Genomic DNA, 27,851 nt, shown 5'->3' with positions numbered 1-27,851 from the left:
ACAAAGAATTTCGTCCTGGTCACATCCTCAGAAATCTTCCCTTTTTTATCTTGAGAAAGGATCAGCTGTGTAATCTGGACTTTGTTTATGCTATATTTGTGATGGATATATATATGTATGAATGTATGGTAGTGGCTCTTTAAGCTTTTTACTTGGGGTTGTTTCTCTTCGTTTGTGCTCAGCTTCTCACGTTAATACTTAACAGAACCGCCTCCTTTCCAGTTTTTATATTCTATCTGTAGTATGCTCAGGTAAATCGTGTGTGTGTGTGTGTGTGTGTGTGTGTGCGCGCGCGTGTGCATGCGCGCATGTGTACATGCATGCACACTGCCATTTATTGAATGTTGGGCCCAAAGTTTGAAGGGTTATGAGATATATAAAATGTAATGCATACCGCTTCCCTCCCCCCCCCATCTGCTGGGAGTTTCAATTACATGTTTCTGACAACTGTTTAAAAAAAATCATGCTAGGAAAATGAGATTATTTAAAGCAAATGCTCTTCCCACACAGGTATTGGTCTTTTAGACAGGTTTATTTTACTGTTTAATCTACTTTTGTTTCTTCAAGGACCACTTGTATTCAAGGTCTTATTGAAGAAATGAAATGGAATAAATTATGAAGGTAGTTAGCGACATTACTTGCTCATCTGACTTCAGGTCTTTAACCTCACAGTGCTGTGGCAGAGATGATTGAAACGAATTCAGCAAACTTAATTGAACATCTTCTGTGTTGAAGGCACATATCTAATAATGAGAATCGTGGAATTTCAGTGGGCCAGCAGAAAATGCTGCCTGGATTGTGGTATAGGGCGCCTAGCTCATCAGCTGGTCTGGGATGTCGTTTGAGTCTAATTTACTAAGGAGCTTGTGCAGCAGTAATAATGGAAAGGGCCTGATTGAGCCTGAGACTGGGCTGGGGTATGAAATTCAGAGAGATGCATTTGGGATGGCTGGCATGAGTCAAGGCCAAGAACAGTGTCTTTGACCCCTCTCTTTCTGCCTTTCAGAGTTCACTGTACTGACTCTCACATTTCTTCTTAAAGCCCTGGGGGAACGTGTGTGCTCTTAGCCTTTCAACATTTGTGCTTTTGTCCTCCCTTTCTGCAACTCCTGAGGTCCTGTCACCTGTTATGCTCACTCATTGGTGGGTAAAAAATCTTGGAGGGTATTACGTTTCCCAGGGCAGAACATGCAATGGCTGCCTGGAATCCTGGAGATTATTCATTGATTTTCTGTTTGGTGCTATAATCTCCTTTGGGGAAGGGGAGGGCAAGTCTCTAGTGCCCCAACCACCTGTGAGCAAAGGAGACTTTTGCTGTTGGTTTCGGTGTGAGCTGGCCCCAAGTTCAGGCTCCTTCCCTGTCCTTGCTCCAGCACCAGAGAGTTGAGTCAGCTCTGGTTTCGTCTCTTTGTCATGATTACTAAGTGGAACTTGAGAAGACTGACAAGCAGCCATTTGGTTAGTGGTCCTGTGTGCTCTGGGCTTTTCTGAGTGTCCAGATTGGGCAGTCCAGACAAAATAGAGAAAAAAAAGAGTGTAGGGCTGAATCCTTTTACTCTGCACAGTCATTGGGAGGCTTTCCTGGCCTTACCGCCTGAAGGTGCACTGGTCGTGATTCCCGGTGAACAGATGCTAGTTCGAGCTAGGAGGGGCATCGTCAGAGGTCTCGTGATCCAGCTCACATTTTACGGATGAGGAGACAGAGGCACCATGAAATGAAGTCAGTTGGTTAATGACAGAGCCAGAACTTGAAAGCAGGTCCCTGACTCTATAGCCAGGGGTCTTTCCACTGGAGTGCACTGCTCCCCAGCTGAGCTGGGTCTGGGAGCAGATAGCTCTGCCTCAGCATCATGAACAAGCAGCCATGGACAGAGGTGGTAGAGACAGCCTGGAGGTCACACAGGTGATTGATGGATCAGCTGAGCTAATGAGGGAAGCAGGTCATTTCAGTGCAATCCAGTTCAGCTGATGTTGGGGAGGCAAGAAGGCCTTTTGAATTAGAACGTGTTTTGGTTCCAGTGGCAAGGGCTGCGTCCCTGTCTTCAAGGGCCTTGCCCCTGTCTTCAAGGGCCTTGCATTCTTCCAAGAGAAAGTTAGTGCCTGGATGTTTGTTCAACCTCTGGAATCTGTTTGCAGTTTCTAGAAATATGGTGATGTCAAACCAGAGTAGTAGTCATTGGAGACTGTGTGCTCCAGTGAGATGAGAGCAGGATTAGGCTATTCGGTTTAAAATGCTCCGGCCTGAGCCTCCTCTTGGCTAGCCCTCATTACTGTCTGGAACTCTCTCCTGGCCATTAGTGACACATCTGACTTATTTATTTTTAGTCACTAGCAGTGCCCTTAATGTGTGTGTCCGCCAGTTTCCTGAGCCACGAGGAAACCTCCCGCTATCTCTGTGTTCCTCCCTGTCGAGGAGGGCCGGATTGCCTTAGGTAACTTGTATTGGGTTTGGCTGCTGGACCAGAGACCCAAACATCAAGGGGTCCAAGATGAAATTAGTTTCTGACCTGAGCCTAAGAAATGAACATTGAGTCTTAAATCATTTATTCCCAGGAATCTGTATGGTTCAGTTTAAAGGGAGAGCCCCTGAGAGGACCTCAGAAAATGAAGAATCCTATCTATACCACCTACCTAGGCTACCAAGCTAAGTCCTTGCCTTGGCCAATTCAGGGAAGAATATCAGTCCCCTCTGACTGATGTGATGAGGCCTGTCTAGATGACTTTCCAATGGTGGGTGTGTAGTGAGAGCCCTCATCCTTCTGCTGTTTCGCTTGTCTCGGCTCCTGAACAGCCGCCCTGGGTGGCTGGAGGGGCTGGGATCTAGGAGCAGGCCCTGACTGACCTTCTGGTGCCTCTCATCCTTTGCCTCCGTTCCAGATGATGTCATGAGGTGGTTCTCTTCTCCAGAGGTCTGAAGATGAGGGGTGATATTGCCTTGTCCACTGACCCAAAGGGTTGAGAGTAGCTGCTGAATGTGACTTAATTGGGCGGAACCAGCCCATGGCCCTCAGTGCTGGGAAAAGCTTGGCATGACCTTTTCTGTGGCAGCGCTCCGTTCTGGCAGAACTGAGCAGCGGCCTGGAGTTGCTTGGCAGGCATGTGTGCTGTGGCCAAAAGCAGTTCTGGAGACTCGGTTAATTTGGGATTGACTCGGATTGTGCTATCTCAGCCTCCCCCGAGGGCTGCAGGGGAAGGGAGTAGAGGATGAGTGCCCCCTTGACATTGTTTGAGGTCAGTTGGAAGGCCTCCTTGTGTCCTTGTGCCAACACTAGCAAAAACTACAATCCAAGGTTTGTTTCCAGGAAGGTAGCATGTGAAAGAGCAGATGAAAGCTCTGTCGTTTATTTTTTTTGTAATTATTAAATTTTTAAGAAGTTGATACTCGATCAGGGAAGTATCTGTTTCTCCCAACATACATTTTTTGTTTGTTTCCTAGCGTGCTGAGTATACTTGGGATTGTGCAGGCTGCCCTGCCTTTCTAGGTGGCCCATGCAGCTGAACTGCTTTAAAACCAGTGTGTGGGATGCCACTCAAATTAAAAAACACACTTAGAGTTTTTTCAAGGAGAAACAGAAAGTTAATTTATTTACTATTCAAGAGAATAGGGTGTCACTCCACCAGAATGTTCTGATGAGGGGAGACAGACTACAGATGCAGAAGAACCAGATTAAAGAGCCCTAATGGGCAAATCCCCCCTCCCACCAACTGGCCAATGTTTTGGCTCACAATCTGTGGAAACAGAAAACAAAACAAAGAGAACAGTATACATGTCTCTATTTAGCCCCTTAGTTTGCTGAAGTAATCCCAGAGAAGCAATTAAAGATGTGCAGTCAAGCTAGACACGGTACTGTACAGCCAGGTCACCGTGACGGAAATATAGCAACAGGTACAAGAAGATACCGGGGGTGGGGGTGGCGGTGGGGGTGGCGGTGGCGGTGGCTTCTTCTGGAGTTTCAGGCTTGGCAAACTTTAGTTGCTGAGATAACAATGGCATAGAAAAGAGGGGTACTTGGGGCTAGACTCCCGTAACTCAAGTGATTTCTAATAAACTAAAACTTAAGCCTGTCAGGCTACTATGCCTGCCTTAAGTCTAATACAATTTCTGTTTATTCTTCTGAGAAGTCTTCATGGGACCCCTTATCCCACTCAGCCTTATCCCAAACCTTAATTACACTGAGGAGTGTTCACTGGGACATCCCATTCACCTGTAAAGCAGTAAACATTTATTAAGCACCTACTTTCTGCCAGGCACTGTGTTAATCCTAGGGAATAAAAAACTAGGGAAAGACTGTCACTGCCCTCAGAGAGGTCACAGTCTAATAGATAGACAGTAGCCCTCAGAGATGAAAGGAACTGATAAAAGGACCTAGAGCCTGGAGGGCCCGTAGAACTGGGATTTTACCTAACAAAATGACTTTTGTTCCCAGGCCCTCAATAAATATTTATTAATGATAATGATGAAGAAAATGACCTTGTGCCCATTTGGAAAATGGGGCTGCCTAATTGCTGTTAGATAGCCAGAAGAGTTGCCTGTGCTGTTTTTTTTTAAATTATTGTTAATGATAATAATATAGCGACTTACTTTAATAAGAGCAGTGATGATGGCCTATTTCAGAGGTTTTGCAAAGTCCTTTTCTCCTTAGGATCCATGACGTCTCTTGTTTTCATGTGAGGTCCCACTGGCCATTTAAGTCCATTCTAGTTTATCTAGAGACATTTCCATGTAAACATAAATGAATGAAAAAAAGATACCAGTATTTCATGCTTCAGTCCAGAAAGACATGTAGCTTGCTGTCACGGGCAGCTCATATTCAAAGTGAGACAACAGAGCTACGGACTCATTCAGAACGTGGTGGTGCTCTTTCCTCCGTCCTCTTTCCCTTCCATTATATGGAAGCATATTTTCATGGAATGTTAGAGTTGGACAGGATCCCCTGAGCTCTGCTGCTTAGTACCTTTGTGGTGGTGGACAAGTTGCTTCATAACCATGGGCCTGGCCTTGCTTTCTTCTGTAGAATTGGAGGCATGGTCCCTTCTAAGCCTCCATTTGAAGACCTCGCTAGTACCTCAGGGAACCCATTCCCACTTTGGATGGTGTTGGTCGTTTATGGACTTTTCCCTTATATTTGGATCTAAATCGTTTCTCTGCAATTTCCACCCTAGTTCCACCCTAATGCTCAAGTACCAAGCAAAAAAAAAATCAAATTTGAATCTTCCCCATGACAACCCATCAGCTCTTTGAAGACAGCAGCGAGCATTTCATCCCCCACCCCCAGTCTTCTCTTCTCCAGGCTAAGCATGTGTCGTTCCTTGTCTGTCCTCTTGGCGTGGCTTCTCGTCCACTCACCATCCCGATCACCTTCCTTTGATCACACCTCACTGTTTTAAATAGGAGTGAAAATGAGACTGCTCCAGAGGGAGGAAGAAATAGCAGCCACCCCTGGTGCCAAGGGAGGGCTCTGAATTTAGAACAGAAACTTTGGTTGAAGCTATCACACAACTTCCCCTTTGTTAAAGCACCTTTTGCTCATTTGATTTCTTTGAGATTTTTTTGATGTTAACAATTACTTACTAAAAAGACCATTCCTGAGCACACATTAGAACAGAAAAGGAGGATTATGCCCAATGCTGTGAATCTGTTACGCATAGCTTTTTTTTCCCCATAGCTTTCTTTTGAGTATGTAATAAATTCAACATGTAACTCCTTTGGTTTTCCTATGTGTATTTAAGAATACTTCGGTGAGCCTCTTTTCTTTTTTGCTTTTAAAAAAATATTTGTGGGGGCAGCTAGGTGGTGCAGAAGATAGAGCTCCTAGTCAGGGGGACCTGAGTTCAAATGTGACTCCAGACAGTTGACACTTACTAGCTGTGTGACCCTGGGCAAGTCATTTAATCCCAATTGCCTCACTGAAAAGCAAAATAAATAAATAAAAAAATTTTAAAAAAGTCTGATTCCTTCTCTGCATTTAAAAAATGCATCAATAACACCTACCTTCCTTCCTTCCTTCCTTCCTCCCTCCCTCCCTATATCCCTCCTGCCCCATCTCGCTGCCCTGTTTTAGACAAGAGAAAAAAAACCCCATCTTTGTAACAAATATGCAGTTAGATAAAACAAGTGGCTATATTATAGCCTCGTCTGAAAATATGTGTTTCATACTGCAACATGAGTCCATTACCTCTCTTGTCAGGAGGATAGTAGCATGCTTTCATCACCAGTTCCCTGGAATGGTTACTGCGTTGATCAGAGTTTGCGAGTCTTTCAGAGTTGTTTGTTGTTATTATATAAGTTATCCTGGTTCTGCTCACTTTCCTCTGTATCAGTTCATATAAGTCTTTCCAGTTTTCTTTGACACTGTCCTTTTGTCATTTCTTTCAGCATGATAATATTATATTACATTTATGTACCATAATTTGACTAGCATTTTTCTAATTGATGGGCAGCTCCTTAGTTTGTAGTTCTTTGCTACTATGAAAAGAGCTACTATAATATTTTTGTGCATATGATCTCAACTCTTAATTGGCAAAGCCATTAGAATGGCAGAAGTGGGAGGAGAGAGGCATCTGTTTAAGGACAATGCAGCCATCTAGTTGTGCTTGTGTTAGGGATGATTGGAGAATTTGTCTTTTGGGTTTCTTCCAGGACTAGAATTCAGCCTTGATTTTCAGCTCTGACCTGCCTCCTTGTTCATTCTTCCCCCAAGCACTGAATGACCCTGAATAGAATCCTTGCTTATTTGCTTCCCCGTGGTCCCAGGTTCCTTACATAGACGGCAACACATTTCTCAGTTATATTTCACTCTCACCTTTGTCGCACACGAATGCCCTTTAACAGTTTTGTGCTTGACATACATCAGTACTTCCTCACCCCCTCCATCTCTGCCTGGCTGCTGCAAACACTTGCCCATTATGTGGTGAGTCTGATGAGAGGAGGCTTTTGGGAAGCTCCTGCAAAGAACAGAATAGAAAGAGGGTCACCCTGTGCTTCTCAGAGTTGTTGGAGGAAGCCAATTTTGAAACTGCTGAACCACCACCTCAGAAGGAGCCGCTCAGAAGCAGAAGGCAAATGGAACACAGTTGCGGAGAGCTCCATGTGGCACAAGGAGAATGATGGAGAGATGGAGAATAACTGCAGAGAGGCAGAGGAGGTGCATGGCACAGCAGGCAGGAAGTGCTGAGCCTCTGGGTTGGAGGGGCCCCTGAACAGGAATCCCCTCTGTAGCATGGAGACCCCAGTGATGGGCAACACGCAGCCTGTGCCTCCTGTCTGCACATGCTTCTCTTGCACTTTTACCAAGGTGCGGTGCATGGAAGAAATGAGTCCTTCGCAAGTGGTGTGGAATTCCTGTCGTGCGTCTCTTCCCTCTTTAGTTCCAGAAACTGCAGCCAGAACTACCTCGTTCCCTTGCTGGGTGACTGTGTCCTTCACTTCTCCGCCCCTGCAGTCTGGCTTCTCTCGCCACTGAACTGAAACTCCCCTCTCCTCTGTCAGCAAAAGCTCTTTCTTGCTAAGTCCAGTGGCCTTTGCTCAGTCCTCATCCTTCTCTTTTTTAACCCCTCTGCACCATTCAGCTCTCAGTGATTCTGCCTTTTTTGTGGATACTCTTTCTTCCCTAGGTTTTTGTGATGCTGCTCTGTCATGGCTTTCCCTCTGCCTCTCTGACCAGCCCTGCTCAGGGCCTGTTGCTGCAGGATCTTCCTCTTAGCTCTCTTCTCTCTCTGGCACTACATCTGATCGCTGTTGGCTTCTTAGAGTCAGCACGGACAAAGCAAGTCATCTTTCCCCTCCTCACTTCTTTTTTTCTGTCGAGGGCACCATCTTAACAGCTCTGGGGTTTGGAACCTAGTAGCACTCTTTGATTCGTTACTACTTTCTTCAGCCTGTTACTGTCTCTGTCTTGCTGCAATCAAGTTGTCTTTATTTTATGTGTATCCTACATTGACTTGCCTATGAACATGTTGTATGTATCTTGGTAGAATGTAAATTCTTTGAGTGCAAGGACATCAGTTTGTAAGCATTTATTAAGCACCTGCTGTGTGCTAAGCACTGTTCTAGGTCCTGCAGATATAAATGCCTAAAGAATAAAACAATCCCTTCATGCAAGAAGCCTCCATCCTATCAGGAGGGACAAAGACAGACAGACACACACACTCACACTCACACACACAAATATAAAACTAAATACAAAGAATAAACAACAAAATACGAGGGAAGGAAGGAGGCCCAGAAGCGTTTGGGTGTGGAGCCCAGGAAGGGCCTCTTGTACATGGTGGTGATTGAGCTGCCTTGTGAAGAGAGAGACAGAGAGACGTGGAGAGCGGAGAGCTCTGGCTAGAGCTCTTTTGGGTGGATTGCAGGTTGTAGGAGGGAGGAGACTACCTTAGTGAGGTGTAAATCGAGGTGACATTGTGAGAGGTTTTGGAAGGTGCCTGGGAGTTACTTTTTAATCCTGGAGGCCGTTAAGTGGCCAGTGGAGTTGGCTGAGTGTAGGAATGGCACGATCGGATCTGCACTTGAGGAGAATCGGTTTGTCACCTGTGTGAAGGATGGACTGGTGGGGGGACAAGTAGAGACGGGGAGATTTATTAGGGGTGCTGATGCAGAAATCCTGGGAAAGAAGTGACGAAAGACAAAATTACAGTGGTGGACGCATGAAGAGAGAGAAGGCGTGGACGGGAGAGTATTATGAAGGTAGAAATGGGAACGTTTGGCAACTGATTGGCCACGTGGGGTGAGGGAGAGTGAGGTGTGAAGAGTGATCCTGAGGACCTGGAGAAGGGCGGTGCCTTGAACAGGAATCTGCAAGTCTGTCAGGGGGATGGGGATGACGAGCACTGTTCTGCACAGTCATCCTTCTTTAAAATGTAAGTAGTTGGTGATGGGAGACTGAAGGTCATCACCACAAAGATCACACAGTCAGACTTATGGGAGCTAATGGCTGGCCCGCTTTGGTATTTGTATGTTCATAGCCTAGTACTGTGCCTGGCATGTAGTAGGCATTTAATAAATGCTTGCTGATTGATTATTTACATTGTGGTTGATTGAGTGTTGTTCTGATTCTGCCTTTTTATTTTTTTAACTCTGCATCAATTTGTACAAGCCAAGAAAGCTTTTCACCAGCAGAATTCATCTCTGCAAATGCATCTGTAATGATTATGGCCTTCTGTGCCCTTCGTCAGCCAAGGTAGCCTACTTAATCAAGTGCATGCCTTCTGCTTATTGAACAGATTCACTTCCTCATCTGAACTCAGGCCTGCATCCATGTGGCCCTTCGTCCTCATTTACCAAGTGTTTTTTTTCCTCAGAGCTAGAGGGAAAAACCCCTCTCTTATGTAACAGTGTCCTTCTTTTGATAGGAGTTTCTGGTTGGTATTTATTAGTAATATCCTTTCCTTTGTGGCCTACCTTTAGTAAGTGTATACTTGGACTCCCCCCCCCCAAGTGGCATTTGTAATAATTTTTCCTTGATACTGAGGATATAGTCAGGCCAGGGATAGAGTTGACAGCCATAGAGAGTGAAAGTAACTGGTCCACACATGATCAAACACATTGAAGCACATGACTGTGATGCAGTAGAGCACAGTAGGTAGTGGACTGGTCTTGTGGTCAAGTCCTAGGTTCGTGTTCCACATCTGTAAAATGGGGGTAATAATAGAACCCACCATATGGATTTTTTGTGGGGAATCAAATGAGCTTATGTTGGCAAAGTTTTTTGTTAAAAAATAACAATGACAACACCACCACACACAATACGTTAAAGTGCCGTGTAAAACTCACATACCGTTTCTCTGATTCTCTTTTCCTTCATCCTTGTCATTATTAACCAGTTAAGCTAAGCTACCAAAGAGAAGATTTTGTACAGAGTGCACATAAAGCCCCAGGACGAGCTTCTGCAGCAGAGCTGGCAGGACCTCTCCTCATCAGTGGTGCCCACTCTTTTACTTTGCATACAAAATGTAATAATTTGTCCTTTGGATCTATGTCATGTAACTTGTTTTAGTGAAATGGCACACTCCAATGTTGGTGTTATTTTTACCTTCTACTTACAGATTCCTAGAACTGGAGGGGACATTAAAAGATCTCTAATTCTTTTCAGAACAAGTTTTTATTGATGTCATTTTTTTTAACATCACCATAATTTCCCTCAGTATCACTTCCCACCCCTTTCCCAAACAGCCACATAACAAGTAACTTTTTTTTTTTAAAGAAAAAAGAGGAAAAGAAATCAGCATAACTCATCATCCATTGGAAAAAGTCTTAGGTGCAGTATACCACATTTGTGGGCCTCCCACCTCTTGGAAGGACGGGGTCAGGTGCCTTCTTGTCCCTCAGCTTTGGAGCAAGGCTTGTTCCTTGTGAATCTGTAGCTCTCACTCTTGACTTGTATCCATGGTTCTCGCCATGTGCACTGTCCTGGGTACTGTGTGCTTTGTTTTCTTGGCTCTGTAGTACGCTCTGCGTCAGTTCACATAGATCTGTCCAGGCTTCTCTGTATTCATTTACAGCACAGTAATTTCCCATAACATTCATGTACCACAGTTTGTTCAGCCATTCCCAGTTGATGGGTATCTCTCTTATTTCCACTTATTTGCTCAGGAAGGTGGGGAGTGGGAGACAGACTTTATCACACAGCACGTTAGAGGTAAGGCTAGGGCAAGATCTAGGCCGATATCCTGATTCGTCTTTGGTGCCCTTCCTACTATACCAGGATACCTGGCCCATATAGAGCCAAGACTACAAGGCAGTCAACCTAGGGCGGGGGGGGGGGGGGGGGGGGGGGGGGGGGGGGATGACGACAATGCTGATTGGCGGCTCACCGGCTGGGTGACCTGGCCCTCTTTGGGCTCAGTTTCCTCATCTGTAAAATGAATGGTTTAGATTAGATGATCTCTGCAGGCCCTGCGTTTGTGCCATGGTTACTGAATGATTGATTGATTGGCTAACCAGAGGGAAATGTAAAGTCTGTTTCTTCAGACTAACTTGTTACTCTGTATATGTGTGAGTATTCTGGGAGGAGGCGGGGTAGGTCTTCTGGCTTTTTGATAAACGCAGAACGCCCCCTGCTGCTGAAAGCTGGGAATGTGAGCTCTCCTTTGAAGACACATTAACCACCTCGACAGATAAGCTTTTGAAGTATGTGTTGAATGAACGGCCACTGTCCTTCTGCTGATGAGCCGAGGCAGCTGAGCTGATCAGACGCAAGACTCGGCCCTCGGAAGGGAGAGGAGACCTGGAGGCTACAGCCAGGGAGTGGCCTTGTTCCTCCTTCCTAACGCCAGCCAGTTCCAGAGCAGAAGCGGTCTCCGTGGTTTCACAATTGCTCTGAAACCCCTCTGCCCAGATGTGAAACTAACCACAGTCTTGTACATTTCACTCTCCTCCCTGTTGTTCCCCACTTAGTTGTAGTGAGTCAAGACTTGCTGCCCCTCATCTGCCAGAGAGGTGTCTGAAACCACGGTCCCTCTGTCACTGTCCTTCTGGACTCACAGCAAGGCTGTTGAGAGCTGCTTGGGTCTTGTATCATCCCCACCCTCAGAAGCTGCTCTGGAGCCTCCATGGGAACCAGAAGGCAGCCTCTGTACTGGGTTGTATTGAGAGTGGAGGCGCCCAGAGTGGATGCCTCACCTCAGTGAGGCACGAGAGTCTAGACTTGGAGCCGGAAGGGACCTCGAAAGCCCTAGGATCACAGGGGGACCTCACAGGCTCTGGTCATCAGTGAGGGATGCGAGCCCAAAAGCAGCCCGAGAGTGAGCTGACAGAGTCAGGGTTTGCACTCAGGGTCTCTAACTCCACTGCCCCCTAAGCTCCTGGAGCCAGCTCTTGCCCGGTGAGTCTTGGCATGGTTAAGTAAATAGTAGCTGTAAAATGCTTGGACAAGCTCTTTGGAGATGAGGTACAGGCTAATTTGAGTAACACTGTGACATGTAATACTTCAACCCAGTCAAGTGAAATGCCTAATTCCTGGTAGAAGTTAAAGAAAAAGGATTCATGGACAGTGTAGGGGAATGCCAGACCAGGAGCCGGGGGAGAGCTGGCTTCGAATATTTATTTTGACGAGTATTGGTGTGGTGACCATTTTGTTAAGATTGGGAAGAGCAATTGGGAAATATTTAACAAAATTAATAAAAGCACAACACAGATAAGGTTAATGTGTGGATTTTTAAAAAAAAAAATTAAATGTGCACCTGTAAGGATCCTTGCAGTTTAGTTGTCCTCTGTCCTATTTGGGCAGCTAGGTGGCACAGTGGATGGAGCACTAGGCCTGGAGTCAGAAAGACCTGAGTTCAAATTCAGCCTCAGACACTTAACTACTGTGTGACCCAGTATAACCCTGTTTGTCTCAGTTTCCTTATCTGTAAGATGACCTGGGGGAGGAAATGGTGGACTGCTGCAGTATCTTTGCCAAGGAAACCTCAAATGGGGTCAGGAACAGTTGGACCCAACTGAAAAGTGACCAAACAACTATTTGAATTTGACATCCTGATGTAGAAGATGGTGCTTAAGCTGAGTCCTGAAGGAAGAGATGAGGAGGAGGAAGGTATTTTAGGCACTCAGGCCAGCCCGTGCAAAGACATGGAAGTGGTAAATGGTGTGCTGTGATGAGGGCTTGAGAGGCTAGTTCGCTGACAGAGGAGGACTGAATGTCTAATGAGGTTGGAAAGCTAGTCTGGGGCCAGATGGTGAAGAGCTTTAATGGCCAGACAGGAGTCGATGTTGGAGCCTAGCCTGGACAGTAGGTGGTTAAATCTGCACTTAGGGAAAATCAGGTCAATCAAGAAAGGTCCTGAGCTACAGCCACAAAAGCAGAAATGGAGAGCTTACTTTTCTTAAGCTACTTTCAGCTACAAAGTACTTTCCTCACAGCCACTCTGTGAGGGATGTGGTATTGTATCCATTTTACAGACAGAAAAGCTGAGGCTTAAATCACAGTTTAGCGAGGAAAGACGTTTGAGGTAGGGAGACCAGGTAGGAAACGCTAGTGGGAATGTGGTCAGAGAGGTGAGGGGGGCCTGGACTGAGGCAGTGACTCTGCAGATGGGCCTGGTGGTTAGAGTCACTGAGCCTGGTGAGGAGGAGACGCAGGCAGAAGGGTCAGAAAGCTCCTCTCTGGAGCTGTTCCTCTTTGACATTTTTCTTCTTTCCAACAGCTCTGAAAAGTCCAGCTGCGTTTCATGAGCAGAGAAGGAGCTTGGAGCGGGCCCGGGTAAGGCACTGTGTGTTTCTCCAAAGCTCTTCAGCTGTCTTTTTGTGGCTGCTGCTTGGATAGGAGCCCCAGCCCGGGGTCTAAAGTTGTCTTTCTTTCCTGCACTCTTGTAGTGCCCATCCTGGCCTTTCCACACTTTCCTGGGGCAGTTAAATGGAACGTCCTTGGAGTGAGAGCTGGACCCAGCTCAGTATGTTGATGCAGAAATTTGGACTCTTCTTCCACCGTCTTCCCATCCTGAATCCCACTTCTCACCCCATTTCTTGAGTAGTCTTTCCCTCTGGCAGCATGGCCGGTGTGGTTAAAAAGGGTTACAAAGCTTTAATCAGGTTAGCACTTTTGTATAAAGCAGCTGAAGCCTGCCACCTCCATGTCCCATGGAGCAGGCATCTTTGTGGGGCTGGATTCCTGACCACCTCGGGGCCAGAGATTTCACAGAGGCTCTGGAAAGCCAAGGTCTTTGTTTGCGAGCTGCCCAGTGGGGAAACCCCCTAGACAGGCTCCCGCGGTCTGCCTTTCACTTAACTTAACATGGGTGATAGAAGCCCCAGAGGCTCCTTTGGAGACAGCTGTGTACAACCAGAGCTTTTGATGGATTCTTTAAATGGGTGAGAGGAATCCTAGAAGCAGTGCTGGAAGAGACCCCAAGGTGATCTAGTCCAAGGGTGGGGGGAACCTGCAGCCTTGAGGTTCTAGTCCTGATCTAGTCCAAGGCCTGAGATGGAGTCCCCCAGCTCATAGCTGAGTCAGTCCAAGCCCGAGGCCATGGCTCTTGAGTGATGAGGATTTGAAAATAGCTTTCACTTGACTGCAAGATCATAATGATTCCTGACATCTCCACAGTGAAAGCTTCACCAAGATTGGGATTCATATTCTATAGGAAAGTTCAAGGTTACCCGGCTGAGGTGTCAGGACAGGAATGTCAAACCGGGTCCAAATCCATTACCCTTTCCATTCTTCCCCACTGTCTCAGTTACAGTTATGTTTCTTTAATGCTTCAAAGCCCTATCCTCTTCATGTTAGAGAGGGGGGAAACTGAGGCCCAGAATGGTGAACTTCCTTGTCTGGGGCAGATGAAAAACCTAGATCTCTTGATTCCCAGACCAACATTGTGATGAGGGAAAAGGGAGGGTCCAGAATGCACCTGCCACTTCACATCAGAGCCAAGTACCGAGAAGCCAAACTTGATGGGGGCTTGGGATGCCTTCTCTTCATTCCTCTGAGCTGTTTTCCTGTAGAGCCTGAGGAGCTGAACTGGGAACCTTTCAATTCCATTTCCAAAAGCCTTCTTAACCGGCAGCATCATAGTGCAGAGGGAGTTCTGGACTTAGGGTCAGAGGGCCTGTGACTCCAGGGAAGCCATTTGTCCTCCTGCAGTCTCCAATTCTTTGTTTAGGCAGTAGAGACATCAGTACTGGTACCAGCCCTCACAGAATGGCTGTGAAGAAAGTGCTGTGTGTGTAAGCCTTCAGGTGCTGGCAAAATATGAGCTGTGGCTGCAGCCCAGGGCCTTCCCGAGCTGAGGGCGCTGAAGGCCACAGCTTTTCAAAGTTGTCTGCTGGGGCCATTAGGGTTGAGCTTTCTCCAGATAGTCTGGCTGGCTCTACAGGCCCGGAGCACAAAGGCAGGTGAGCTCAGTTGGAGGACATCAAGGCAGGAGCCTGGGGCCCCAGGACTTGGTGGGCCTGCACTGGGAGGGGGCTGACATAACCTGGGGGAAGACTCTTGAGATGAGATCTCTGTGCTTGTGGACACTACATTAGAATGGTGTGGTTTCAGCACCAGTAAATCGGTCAGAATCTAAGAGAATCAAGGAATCTTGGGGGGGAAAAAACTGGGCTGTGGATTAAGCTAGCAAGTGCAGGTGGAGGCTGAGGCCACTGGCTTCACGTGACCTTGCCAGCGTGGGCCCCTTTTAGTCCCGAGCGGTCCCATGGCAGGCCTGGGGGAGCCTGTGAACCGTCCGAGTGACATAGCCCAGGCTGCTTTCCTTAGGTTGGAATACCCGACTTGAACTTCTCTTTCTTTTTGCTTTTGCTTTAATAGACAGAAGACTATTTGAAACGGAAGATCCGTTCGAGGCCAGAGAGATCAGAGCTGGTCAGGATGCACATTTTGGAAGGTTTGTGTAGAAGGGAGGGTATCCAAGAGAAGAAATCTTAACTTTCTCTGATCAACTGCCCCAGGAATATATTCAGTCAGCATTTATTAATAATGGATTTTAATCCTAGAAAGACCTCAAAGCTCAGCCGGTCCAGGCCCCTCCTTTCACAGATCTAAGAATCCCAAGGTTCAGAGAAGGAAATCGCTGGGCCCTGACAAGGACACTGCTCCCCTCTGACTTCCTCCTCCTCCTACTCCATGTTTCTGGCTGAAGAGCTGGCCGTGCTCTCATACCCTGCCTCGCCAAGCTGCCTCAACCAGAGTTTCTGCTTTAGAATTCTCAGGGAGGCACCGGCCTTTGGTGTTGATTCTTTTTTCTGTGCAATTCATTAGCCATTTTCTCCCACCATTTCTTGGTACTGATTGTATCCCCTCTACCCATCCATGCCTTACTTTTCCTTCAAATGTGACTAAAACAAATGCATTCTGTGAAACTTCTCTTGATTTTCAGAAGCTGGCACTAGCCATGCCATCGCTTCCACATTGTCTCTCGCTAGGGTTTGGACCAAAGAGTAGCAGCAGATTGGCCTCTGCAGAAACAACTGTTTGATTTTGGTGGTAAAAGGCCTTTCTGTCCAGCCCTGTTAGTTTGCAGATGAGACTACCTGAGGCCCAGAGCAGAGATGACTTGTCTAAGCACATAGCGAAATGGGGGCAGAGCTAGACCAGAACCCAGGCCTCCCATTTCCCAGCTCACCAACAGGGGTGCAGCTATGTCCTGTTTCTTAGGCAGGAATTTGTCTCTATTCCAGTGGAGCTTTGGTCCCTGGGTAGCCTTCAGGTTGGCAAACTCTTGTTCTGTGACCCACTCAAATTCAAGGTGAATAGGAGACGGGTGTGTGTAGCTATCCTTGCTCCTTCCCAGAAAGAAAGGACAGCTGCTCTGATGTCCTCAGGACAGGGCCAGGGGTCCTAATGCTGCCTCATCCCCTCTCCTTATGAGCAGAGACCTCAGCTGAACCTTCCCTCCAAGCTAAACAGCTAAAACTGAAGAGAGCCCGGCTGGCTGATGACCTCAACGAGAAGATTGCCCAGCGGCCAGGCCCCATGGAACTGGTGGAGAAGAATATCCTTCCGGTGGAGTCCAGTCTGAAGGAGGCCATCATCGGTAAGGAGGTGCTTGACTGGCTGGGGAGGGGCAGGGCCTCAAAGGCCAGGGCAAGGCCAAGGCTCTTAAGAGCCAAATCTGCGAGGAAATCAAGGCGACTCGGGACCCTGAGAGGCACCTTGGTAGTGTCAACATCCGAAGACCCCTTGGCTCTTGGTGCTTGATAGAGAAATGGAAAGAAGGGCAGGTCAGTCCTCCCTTTCCAGGAGGACGATGGGCAGAGCCGGCCCTTGGGTTCTGCAGAGTCGCTGTCCTTCCCTGCTGAGCCATCTCTTGGGAGCCCTGACACTTTCAGACTTAGGGTTACAGTGTTCTCAGTCCTGGAAAAAGCCCTCCCCATACGACCCTCTCTTGTGCTAGTAGGGTCACATAGTAACAGTACACATGTGGGCACATGGGAGTTTTTCTGACAGCTGCTTCCTGAGCTGGGCCTGAGTTTCTAGGGCTCACCTTGTGCAAAAGCCTTCCAACACAACATGTTCTGCAGTGAAAGGAGGTGAGATTGAATTGCTCTGCGTAGAAAGGACTTTTAGATTCCTGCCCAGGAGAAGCCTCCACCCCAGCCCAGCACACTTGCCCCTAATGCCAGGGACCTATCCTTGTGCCCTTTGCTATGCTGTCTGCTGAGGCTCTAGGGACAGAGGCTCCCCGAGGATGGCAAAATGATAAGGCCTGAAAACAGGCCGTGGTGCAGTGCCAGTGATGGGGTTCACAGTTCCCTGCCTTGATCACCCTGGCCCTTGCAGGAGGACGGGCCATGGGGGCAGGAAGCAGGCAGCTTGGCAGAATCCTCCCTGTGTCCTGAGCCTTAGGAGGAGCCTTCTCTGGGTCTTGCCGAGGGAGACTGGGTAGAGCTGCCACCTGCATGTTTTGTCATGGATTTGCACAGTTTCCTCCCTATACCTAATGACCTAAGTTCATGGCCAGCAGGCCACCTCTGGCCTCTCTGCAGTGGTGAGAGTCCCTCTGGGCAGGTCCTGTAGAGGCGCACAGATGGAATAAGCGGGATCTGGCCGTCAGTCCGTCTCAGCCCCTTCCCTCTCCCCCATCAGCAGCTCTGATGCGTCTCTGGCCTGATTCGGAGGTTGTGGTGGGAATCTTTCTGCCTGGGTTCCCTGTTCACTTTCTCTGCCTTCCCTCATAGCCCTGGGGTTTCCAGGCCGAGGCCTCCTGAGCCTGCTCCTTGCCCTTGAGGAGACTCACTCAGCTGGCCTGTAGAGCTCATCATTTTCCCGAGGAGGAGGAAGAGTCTCTTTCTGTGCTGCTGGGAAGTTGTACCTCTGGCCAAGAGACGTCCTCCTCCTCCTCGTTGCCATTGAGGAAAGGTGTGATCGGAGTGAGGCACCTTTGGGTTTTTCTTGAGGATTCTTTCAGTGACACCCTGCTCCAGTTCCCCTGTGCATTTCCTTAGAAGGAAAAGCAGTTTATGTGAGTCTCTAGACAAATGAAAGTCTGGTTGTGGCTCCAGGCCTGAGGGCAGGAAAAGGCCACCAAGTTTGGAGAGACTTTGGTCTCCAGGCGACTAAGAAGATGGAAATGAGAAGGGACTTAATGAGGAACTGAAAGTGGGGACAAAAACACAGAGAGCTCTTCCCCTCTCCCAGGGCGGGGCACTTGGTGATGCAAAGGCACTTTTATTTCTCTTTTACCCAGAAGAGCTTTTCTGGGACTGCCCTGGGAAGAAGAAGTGGAGGGGTTGCCATGCCCCTCCCCTGCTGGGTGAGCAAAGGATGCCATTGCTTGGCTTCTGTGGGCCTATTACCATCCTCTCTTGGGATAAGTGGGGCTACACCCTCCCTCATTGGCCCTGTGCTGACACGTGACTCTGGCTTTTCTTTGCAGTGGGACAGGTCAATTATCCCAAAGTGGCTGACAACTCTTCCTTTGATGAGGACAGCAGTGATGCCCTGTCCCCTGAGCAGCCAGCCAGCCATGAGTCCCAGGGTTCGGCACCATCACCGCTGGAGGGTCGAGGCACTGAGCCCCTGGCCACTTCTATTTCTGTGTCCCCTCCTCAGGTGAGATCACGGCAGCCGCTTCCTCAGGCCAGAGTTGGCTACTGTACTGTGTGAACTGGACAGAGTCGCTCCCCCTTTGAGAACCAGAGTGGCTTCATAGTTAAAACTTGAAGCATTGGGTTCTGTGATCCCGAAAGGTTTGACTGTCTTAAAAATAGTTGTCCCTTTATGCTGGTGGGTAATTTATTTGTAATTTTATATTTGTAAAAGGCACCTGTAATTCCTTCTGCCCCCATTAGGAAACCCCAGCTGGAACAGGTAGCCTCAAAAGCCAGCTTAGGAGGCTCTGTGAAGGCGTGTCGGTGGACTTCTGTGTGAGGGGGAGGGAGATGGTTGGCCTGAGCCCAGGCTGTGGCGAAGGCTGTCTGGCCTCTGGCTGTAGGTACTGGCCTTTGTGGTCTGCCCCTGCTTCCTGTGCCCGGCCCACTCACCCCCCAGTCTGCTGATGGTGGCCATGAGCACAGTTTTGATCCTCCAGCCATCCTTCTGCCTCCGTGCCATTAGTGGATAGAGACCTGGAACAGGAAGCCTGGCGTTCAGATCTTTTCCTCCAGACACTGGCTTGCTGTTTGACCCTGAGCGAAGCCCTTCCCCTCTCTGGGCTTCAGTTTCTTTCTCTGAAGGAGCTGGACTCTGTGGCCTCCAAGTCTTTTCCAGCTCTGGATCCATGACCCTCTGAGGCCTTAGAGTCAGGAGACCCAGACCCAAATCCTGTCTGGGCCAGGACACTCCCCTCACACAGCCCCAGTTTCCTCTTCTGTCAAACTGAGGTAATAACACTTTACCGACCTTTCAAGGAGGCTGTAAGGAAGCAGCTCTAAATACATGGGTTGTGACCCCAGCCCCCCTCTCAGTCCTCCTGGCCAGTTTATCACAGACCATTGAGGACAACTTCAGACTGGCTAGGGAAGTCATTGCCAGCAGAGTCTCTCTAGCCAGCAGGGTTCCGTCTGCTTTTCTGCTGCTTCTGACCCCACTTCCCCCGTCTACGCTGAGCCAGTGCTGACCAGTCCTCTGGCTGCCATGGTGCTCTATCCTCCAGAGTGTGGACAGACCTCCTGGGTCTGTGGGCTCTCAGGCTGGTCCTCATATTCTTCCTTCCCCTTCAGGTGGTGTCCCAGCTCCAAGTGTGCCCCGACTCCAGTGAACCTGCTTTCCTGGCAGAGCAGCTGTCTCCTCTGCCAGCTCCACCTTTGCTGCCACCCAGCCTCCCTAATGGAGGTACTGCTCCCACTGCCAAGCCCACCCCGACACTCATCAAGGTACCAGCAGCCACTTTTGGGTGTCAGGGTCAGACGGAAGGGGGAGGGAGGGAAGAGATCTCTGGCGGGGTTTCACCCTCGCATGGAGCTGATGGCACGAGAACTCTTGGTGTTGGACTTTCTCTTTCTGAGAAGGACTCTAAGGCCCATGGAAAAATAATGGGTACAAACATCTGTGGGAGGGACAGGAGGAGATGCAGTGGATACTTAGCAGAAAGAGTTGTTGACTGCCTCATATAGGTGAGAGGGAGACAGGCTGTGGATGCAAAGTCGGGCCACATCTTGGCCCTGCTTCGTGCTCGTGTTTAACTTCCAAATTCTGAAGTTCTGAGCTCCTTTCCTGACCACATCTACCTTCCCCATTCCCTTACTCCTGTTGAACTAGCTCTTCACCCTCTTGGTGGCCTTCAGTGCCCAAGTCTCTTTTCCTTCTAGTCTCCTGGCTCATCAGCTCCCTTCTGTCCTTCTGTCTTCATTTTCCTTGCTGCTGTACCTGGAGCATCTGCTCAGCTATTCCAGTAATGCCCTGGCTAGCACCCTTATCAGTCTCTCCACTCCACCCCACCCCTGTCCTTGCCAGGCTCCTCCTTGGATCCTAACCACTGTTCCATTTCTCTACATCCTCAGAGTCCTCCTGGACTCCTCATGGTCTTTCACCCCTCCATGTCCAAGCTGTTGCCAAGACCTGTCGAATTCACCTCCACAGCATCTCTGGTCCCTTTCACCTCGGCAGCGTCTCTGGTCCCTTTCACCTCGCGTCTCTGGTCCCTTTTACCTCGGCAGCGTCTCTGGTCCCTTTCACCTCGGCAGCGTCTCTGGTCCCTTTCACCTCGCGTCTCTGGTCCCTTTCACCTCAGCAGTGTCTCTGGTCCCTTTCACCTCTGCAGCGTCTCTGGTCCCTTTCACCTCAGCAGCGTCTCTGGTCCCTTTCACCTCGGCAGCGTCTCTGGTCCCTTTCACCTCGGCGGCGTCTCTGGTCCCTTTCACCTCGGCGGCGTCTCTGGTCCCTTTCACCTCCGCAGCATCTCTGGTCTGTTTCACCTCGGCAGCATCTCTCCTCCATTTCACCTCCACTCTTCTCTCCTCCATTTCACCTCAGCAGCCTCTCTGGTCCATTTGACCTTTGCAGTCTCCTCTGACAGTGCCCCCACCCTGCTGCTGGCCCTCATCACCTTATGCCTGGACTATTGCCGTAGCCGCAGGTGGGTCTGCCCACCTCAAGTCTCTCCCCTCTCCAGAGTATCCTCCATTCAGCCACCAGAGTGTGGGTCTGATCACGCCGCCTGCAGCTCAGTAAACTCCAGTGGCTCCTGTTGTCTCTTGGAAGAAATACAAAATGCTCTGTTTGATATTCAAAGCCTTTCGTTGTCATCAACATCATTATCGCTAATATTTATGTAGTACTGTGTCCCAGGCACTGTGCTAGTGCTTTTCCAGTTATCCCATTTGATCTTCACAGCAACCTTGGGAGGTAGGTGCTGTTGTTATCCTGATTTTATAGATGGGGAAACTGAGACAGATAGATGTTAAGTGACTTGCCCACAGTGGTAACCTAGCTAGTAAGTGTCTAAGCGTGGATCTGAACTCAGGTCTTTGTGACTCTAGGTCCAGTGCTCTCTTCATCTAGCTGCTCATAACTGCGGCCCCCCACCCCTTCTCTTACAGCCATACAACCAGTCTGAGATCCAGTGACGCTGGCCTCCTGGCTGTTCCTCCCCCAAGATACTGTGTCAGCTCCAGACAGTCTTTGTCCTCCATGCCTGGAATTCTCCCCTTCCTCATCTCCACTTCCTGGCTTTCCTGACTTCGTTCAAGTCCCAACTAAAATTCCTCTATGGGAAGCCTTTCTCAGTCCTTTCTTAATGCGAGTGCCTTTCCCCGTTGTGTCCTCTTTATCCTGTCTCTGTTGTGTCATGCCTCCTTGTTGGCATGTTGTCTCTCCACTCAGACCGTGAGCTTCTGGCGAGCTTGGACTGCCTTTGGGCTTTCTTTGTAATGCCAGTGCTTAGCCCAGAGTCTGGCACCTGGCCAGTGTGTTTATCAATTAACGCATGCTCTGGGGCTTGCTAGCGGTTCACAGCTGCTCTCACTGACACCCCACCAGAGTTCTGCCCAACGATTTACACACTCCTCAATCCCTTGTGTGCTTGGTAGATAACATTGGCCCTTCTTATTTACTGAGAAGTTCAAGGTCATCTTGTATTCACCTTGCTCCGGATGACAAATTTCAGAGCAATGAAAGATGCTGCAGAAAGGCAGACTTAGGCTCAAAGGAAAAACCTTCTGACCGTTAGAGCTGCCCAGAGTGGAGTGAACTGCATTGGATGGAGAAGGCTCCTTGTGACTGGAGGCCTTCGGATAGCCAACTGACCACTGGTCTGTGATTTTTGTGGAGAAAATTGCTTTTGAGTCTGGCCAGATGATCTCCAGGCAACTCGCCTCTCCTGGACTAGTCAGCTCCCCCCACTAACACTTTCAGACCTTTGCCCATGAGCCCGGCCCTGCCATGAGTTGGTTTTGATGACAGAGGTCATCATCCGATGATGACAATCTAACCAGACCGGTCTTGGTTCCTTTCCCTTCCACCTTGGCAGCTCTGTGTCTTTACCCATCCTGTTCCTTCTAAATTCCTTTGCCCTGTGCTTGAGTCCTCCAGCCCATCTCCTTTGCCTTCCCTGGCCACTGATGCTGTAATGTAGTGGGAGGTGGGAGACATGTCTTCCACCCTGCACCACTGATTCCACCATTAAGTGATCCCTTGGGTGCCTGTCAGGAGGCCCCGTGTCTCCCTCCATGCCCTTGTCAGTCTTCTCTCCACGGCCCCTCCCTGAGAGGCAGTCTCATCTGTTCTCGGGCCCTCAGTTATGGCACAGAGGACATGAGTTCCCAAGTTCATGTGTCCCATCCTGGCCTCTTGTGATCTCCAGCCCTGCATCCCTGCCTGCCTGTGGCTGCCCTTCTCCCTGGATGTCTTGCTGATACTTGAGGTCCCGAGCTGAGCTGCACCTTCCCTCTTCAGCCTGCCCCTTTTTCCTTCCCCATTTCTTTCCTGCCCTTCACCGGGTGCTCCAGCTTCTAACTCTGTGTCATCCTAGGCCTCTGTTCTTCCTCCACATTCAGGCACCTAGGCTCCTTTTGATGGTGGAGTGGGTAGGGGGAGACTCTCACAGAGTCTTTGGCACCTGCACTTCTGCCTCACTCTGGGTGTTCCAGCTCAGCCGGCCTTGTCGCAGCCCCCCTGCCCTCCTCCTGCTGTCTCGGTGCCTTGGCCACCATGGCCCCTTTCTGCCAGCATTGCCTCCTCTTTGAAGTCTTCTGTGATGGCTCCAGCTAAAAGTAACGCCTTTCTGGAAGCTCTCAGGCTCCTCCGAACTCTGCTGGCACTGAATCGTAGTCGAGTCTCTCCCTCTCTCCCTCATTAGACTGTCATCCCCTTGAGGGCAGCGCTGTGGCTTTCACCTCCTTGCGTTCCCTCCCTCCGCAGCTCGGGGGTTTGTGGGTCATCCGGTCCTCGAAGTCCTTTAGATAGTCTCAGAGTGGACTTTGGCAGGCGTGGGGTGGAAAGGACAGAGTGGGCTCGGGCTCACGCGCCTCCCTCTCCTGCCCTCCTGTCAGCAAAGCCAGCCCAAGGCCCCAGGGGAGAAGCCCCCACGCAGCAAGAAGGCCAAGGATCTGAAGCCCAAAGTGAAAAAACTCAAGTACCATCAGTACATCCCCCCTGACCAGAAGCAGGACAGAGGGGCGCCCCCCATGGACTCCTCCTACGCCAAGATCCTGCAGCAACAGCAGCTCTTCCTCCAGCTCCAGATCCTCAACCAGCAGCAGCAGCACTACAACTACCAGACCATCCTGCCCGCCCCGCCCAAGTGAGGCCCCTGCCCAGCCCTCACTCCGCCCTGCGCTCAGGTTCCCTCCCAGCAGCCCTAGTGTCACCACCTTTGGGTTGTGAGGCCTGTGGGTGAGGGAGCTTGGGAGCCCTGCTGAGCCTCTTGCAGGCCAGCTCTGGGCCCCTTTGTGCCCAGCACCATCCAGGAGAGGAACGAGGGGGAGCTTTGGCATCTGGGAGGTTTTCATTTTTGACTCTTTCCTTGCCCCCAGGCCCGTGGGTGAGGCCCAAGGTAGCAGCAGCCCTGCCTCTCTACGTGCTGTCCCTGCTGCCCTGGGCAGCTCAGCCTCTGGCCCACCGGGGCCCACCGGCCTTGTGCGCCAGAACTCCGTGACTGGCAAACTGGGCCCGCTTCCCTCCAACCTGGATGACATGAAGGTAAAATTCTTTTCTAGCCTTTCTTTAGTTCCAGCCTTAGCCCCCGCCTCTGCCCCAGGGCCTGCGTGGGCCGGGAAGCAGTCCCAGGCCTTGGTCCCAGGCTCTTCTCCAGAGTGTGTTCTTGGTGTTGGGGAGGGCATCTCTCCTCTTTCATTGGTCTGGAGGATGAAAGAACCCACTTGGGATAAATGTCTTTAATCACAAAATGTGCAGCTTTGATTGGCAGCCCCCCTAAACCAGCTTCATGTCTCCCTATTTTTATTGTGGCCAACTGAGGCCTGGGGAGGGAACACAGCATGTGAGAGACAGAGCAGAGGTTCAGGTCCAGGCCTCCCACCTCTCCCTGTTGGCTCCAGCTTTTAGGGGTTCTGTCTGTCCTGCATTACAAACACAGAACCTGCCAGGTGAGGGTCAGAGCAGCCTAAACCGAGGGGAAACCCAGATGGGACCTATGGGACAGTGGATGGAAGGTGCTGTGGGACGTGGTTGGCATTTGGCCACGGGAGCCCCTGGGTTCCCACAACTGTCCTGCCTGGGAGCTGCTGCTGCCCAGGACCTCCTGGTGACCCCTTCCCTATGGTCCATGTAGGTGGCCGAGCTGAAGCAGGAGCTGAAGATGAGAGCTCTCCCTGTCTCGGGCACCAAGACAGACCTGATTGAGCGCCTCCGGGCATATCAGGAACACGCGGGGGTCCCCGGCTCCGCCTCCGGAGCCCCCAAGCCTGGGGCCGCCCCCATCCTCGCCAAAGCCGGGGAAGTGGTGGTGGCCTTCCCGGCGGCCCGGCTGAGTGCGGGCCCCGCCCTGATGGCCGCGGGCCTGGCGCCCACCGAGGTCGTCGTGGCCACCGTGACCAGCAACGGGATGGTGAAGTTCGGCAGCACGGGCTCGACGCCCCCGGTGTCTCCGACGCCCTCAGAGCGCTCCCTGCTCAGCACAGGCGATGAGAACTCCACCGGTGCTGGTGGCGACGCCTTTGGGGAGATGGTGACCTCGCCCCTGACGCAGCTCACCCTGCAGGCGTCCCCGGTGCAGATCCTGGTGAAGGAGGAGAGCACCACTGCCCGGGCCGAGCGGCTCGGCCGAGACCTTGAGAGCCGTGACAAGGACCAGATGCTGCAGGAGAAGGACAAGCAGATCGAGGAGCTGACGCGCATGCTCAAGCAGAAGCAGCAGCTGGTGGAGATGCTGAGGCTGCAGCTGGAGCAAGAGAAGCGCGCCCAGCAGGCGGCTCCCCGTCCGCCGGCCCCCGCCCTCCTGGCTCAGGTGAAGCAGGAAGACGGCTTCTCCAGCTGCCAGCTCACGGGGCCATCCGCGGAGCCCAGCGCTGCACCGGTGCTGGCGGTGACGGTGAAACAGGAGGCGCTGCCTGAGGAGGAGCCTCCCAGCTGCCTCCTGGCACCAGACCTGAGCAGCCTCCTCCCAGGGCCTCCCCCAGGGCTCATCACGGATGCCACAGGGACTCACATCATCCTCACCGTGACCAAGCGGGACACGGAGGACTCGGCCGACAACGAGGAGCCTGGAGAAGCTGGCGGCGGCCAGAGCCCCTCCCAGGTGAGAGCTTGATCCCCTCCCCTCCTCTGTGGGATCGGAGGGCGGAAGGCACAAGGTCAGAGCTCATCAGCCTTTTAAACGGCAACTTTGTCCGGCTCTCGTGGAGCCCAGACCAGGGCCTACTTGAGTCTCCTCGGAGCTCAGAAGGTCGGTCCTACAGTATGACCTCTCACTGTCTCCTGAGGACAGTGTCCTTTGCCTGCCGCAGCCCCCTCTAGACCACTTCCTCTAACCCTGAGGGCCCTCAGGGCTCTGTTCTGGGCACATGGAGCGAGGTCATTGGCTCCTATGGATGAAATGGCTGTCTCTGCCTTTCCTGCCCTAACCTCTCACTGACCACCAGCTGCCTTTCAGACATCTCAGACGGGTTGTCCAGTAGACATCGGGATCCACCCCATCCCCACCCCCGGCTCCCATCCTTGGAGTCACACAGGCTGCCTCCCCCCCCCCATTCAGTGGGCTACCAGAGCCTATTGATTTCACTTCACAGCATCTTTCAGATATGCCTCCTTTTCTCCTCTGACCCTGTCCCTGCCCTGGTGCAGGCCCTCATCATTTCATGCCTGGACAGTGGTAGCCTGCTTTGGGGTGGGGGTGGGGTGCTACCTGGCTCAAGTCTGTCCAGTCACTAAAGCTCGGGTCTGACCATGTCACCCCCTACTCAGTAAACGGCAGTGCTCCCTGTCACCTCCAGGAGTAAACACAAAATGCTTTTTGGTAGTCAGAGTTCTTCAGAACTGGCCCCTTCCTCAGTTTCCAGTCTTCTGACACGCTGGCCTCCTGGCTCTTCCTGAACAAGACCCTCCATTTCTTGGCTCCAGGCCTTCTCTCTGACTGCTCCCTAGGCCTGGGACACTCTCCCTGGCTTCCTGCAAGTGGGGTCAGCCTTGGCCAGTCCCCTGGGATTCCCAGGCCTGGCCTCCGCTAGACTTCCTGTTTATTCTGCACGTTGTTCGTTTGTACACACATTGTCTGGCACCGAGGAGCTATTAACAGATGTGGAAGGATTAGCCCCTAAGTGCCTGTAAAGGTGGCTCAGGCCCCTCCCTGCAGGCTGGCTCTTTAGAGTCTGGTTTCTGAGGACGGGTTGTGGCCAGCGTCTCCTCGTCCCCTTCCCTTCATCAGACGCCTCGCCCGGTGCAGTCTTTTCTTTTGTCAGCTGCAGGCTCCGATCCCAAGGAGCTTGGCCGTGTGGGGCCTGCTGATGGGGACGCTGAGCAGACTCCTGTAGGGCCACCAAATCTTGGCCACAATTTATGCTTGAATTTCTTATTTAAAACCTGTGGGGTTTGGGCAAATCCCTCTGTCTGGACCGTTTCCTCGCTTTTGAAATGAAGGCTTGACTTTGGACTTCTACTCAGTGTTTCTCTTTCTCTCCCGCCCCTGCCCCACAACTCGTCTGCAGCTGCTGCTCAGGGCCCAGGATGGGCAGGCTTAGGCATGTGACTCTGGCTTCTTCTGAGCACTGGTCGCTGAGGGGCTGCTGACCCTTCTCCTTGTCTGTGTGCAGGGTCCGCCCAGTCCGGGACCGTCCCCACTCCTGCCCTTCTCAGTCCCCCCTGGCCTGCAGTCATTCTTTCCAAATGGCTTCCACAAGACTGCCTTGAAAGCAAGTGTGGCCACGCCCAGCAGCCTGCCCAAGAAGGTACGTGCCCCTTCTTTCCTGAGGGGACGTCCGCCCCGCCTCCAAGGCCATCCTCGGCTCGCCTTCTCCTCACAGATGTCTCCTTTTGTCTTCCCAGGCCTCCTCAGAGCCCAGTTCCCCAGCAGCCCTCCAGACCTCCCAGATGGAGCTGGACCACCAGTCTCAGACACTGTTTGAGGCAGCTCCTGGGGCCAGCCGCCTGCCCACCCTGGTGAAGAAAGAGCCCCCTGGCTATGATGAGGCTGTGAAGCAGCAGCCCAAGCCCCAGGAGGTGAGTGTGGGTGGACGTGGGCCCGAGAAATCCAGCAGGGCTGGGGGCAGAGTCCCTGGGCCAGGGAAGGCGCCCATCACAGCAGCTGTCAGAACTGGCCACTTGGATGGACGGGGCCGAGAGCCTGGCCCAGCAGGCCACACGTTTCCACTGTTTCCCTTTTCTCTCCTCAGGAAAATGGTTCCTCAAGCCAGCAGATGGATGATCTCTTTGACATCCTCATCCAGAGTGGAGGTGAGGGCAGGCACTTCCCCTCCCCCTTGGTGAAGGTGTGGCTAGCTCGGGGTGTGTCCTTCAGACTCTGGGGTCCCCAGGGGATTGGGAGGGGGGGAGCACTCTGGGCCACAGCTTAGTCCTCAGTGA

The 27,851-nt window shown here is 51.0% G+C and overlaps 1 protein-coding gene across 5 annotated transcripts in view; it reads left to right on the top strand.

Moving 5' to 3' along the window:
* MRTFA (myocardin related transcription factor A) overlaps nt 1–27,851 on the top strand; it is a 151,437-nt gene that overhangs the window by 121,972 nt on the left and 1,614 nt on the right. For 4 of the 5 annotated variants that reach the window (XM_078147546.1, XM_020982676.2, XM_020982675.2 and 1 more), the window contains exons 3-13: nt 13,147–13,202; nt 15,249–15,324; nt 16,312–16,473; nt 18,316–18,491; nt 19,601–19,753; nt 23,369–23,619; nt 23,852–24,017; nt 24,607–25,572; nt 27,083–27,217; nt 27,315–27,488; nt 27,662–27,722. In XM_078147546.1, the coding sequence (XP_078003672.1) occupies nt 13,147–13,202; nt 15,249–15,324; nt 16,312–16,473; nt 18,316–18,491; nt 19,601–19,753; nt 23,369–23,619; nt 23,852–24,017; nt 24,607–25,572; nt 27,083–27,217; nt 27,315–27,488; nt 27,662–27,722 (2,376 nt within the window). The remainder of the gene's footprint in view (nt 1–13,146; nt 13,203–15,248; nt 15,325–16,311; nt 16,474–18,315; nt 18,492–19,600; nt 19,754–23,368; nt 23,620–23,851; nt 24,018–24,606; nt 25,573–27,082; nt 27,218–27,314; nt 27,489–27,661; nt 27,723–27,851) is intronic. The other variant, XM_078147545.1, reaches the window with a different exon arrangement.

The sequence above is a fragment of the Phascolarctos cinereus genome, unplaced genomic scaffold (genome assembly GCF_003287225.1).
Source record: "Phascolarctos cinereus isolate Bilbo 61053 unplaced genomic scaffold, phaCin_HiC Scaffold_1;HRSCAF=81, whole genome shotgun sequence".
NCBI classification, from domain to species: Eukaryota; Metazoa; Chordata; class Mammalia; order Diprotodontia; family Phascolarctidae; genus Phascolarctos; species Phascolarctos cinereus.
Note: the sequence above shows the minus strand (reverse complement) of the source record. Positions and strands in the feature narration are given on the sequence as shown.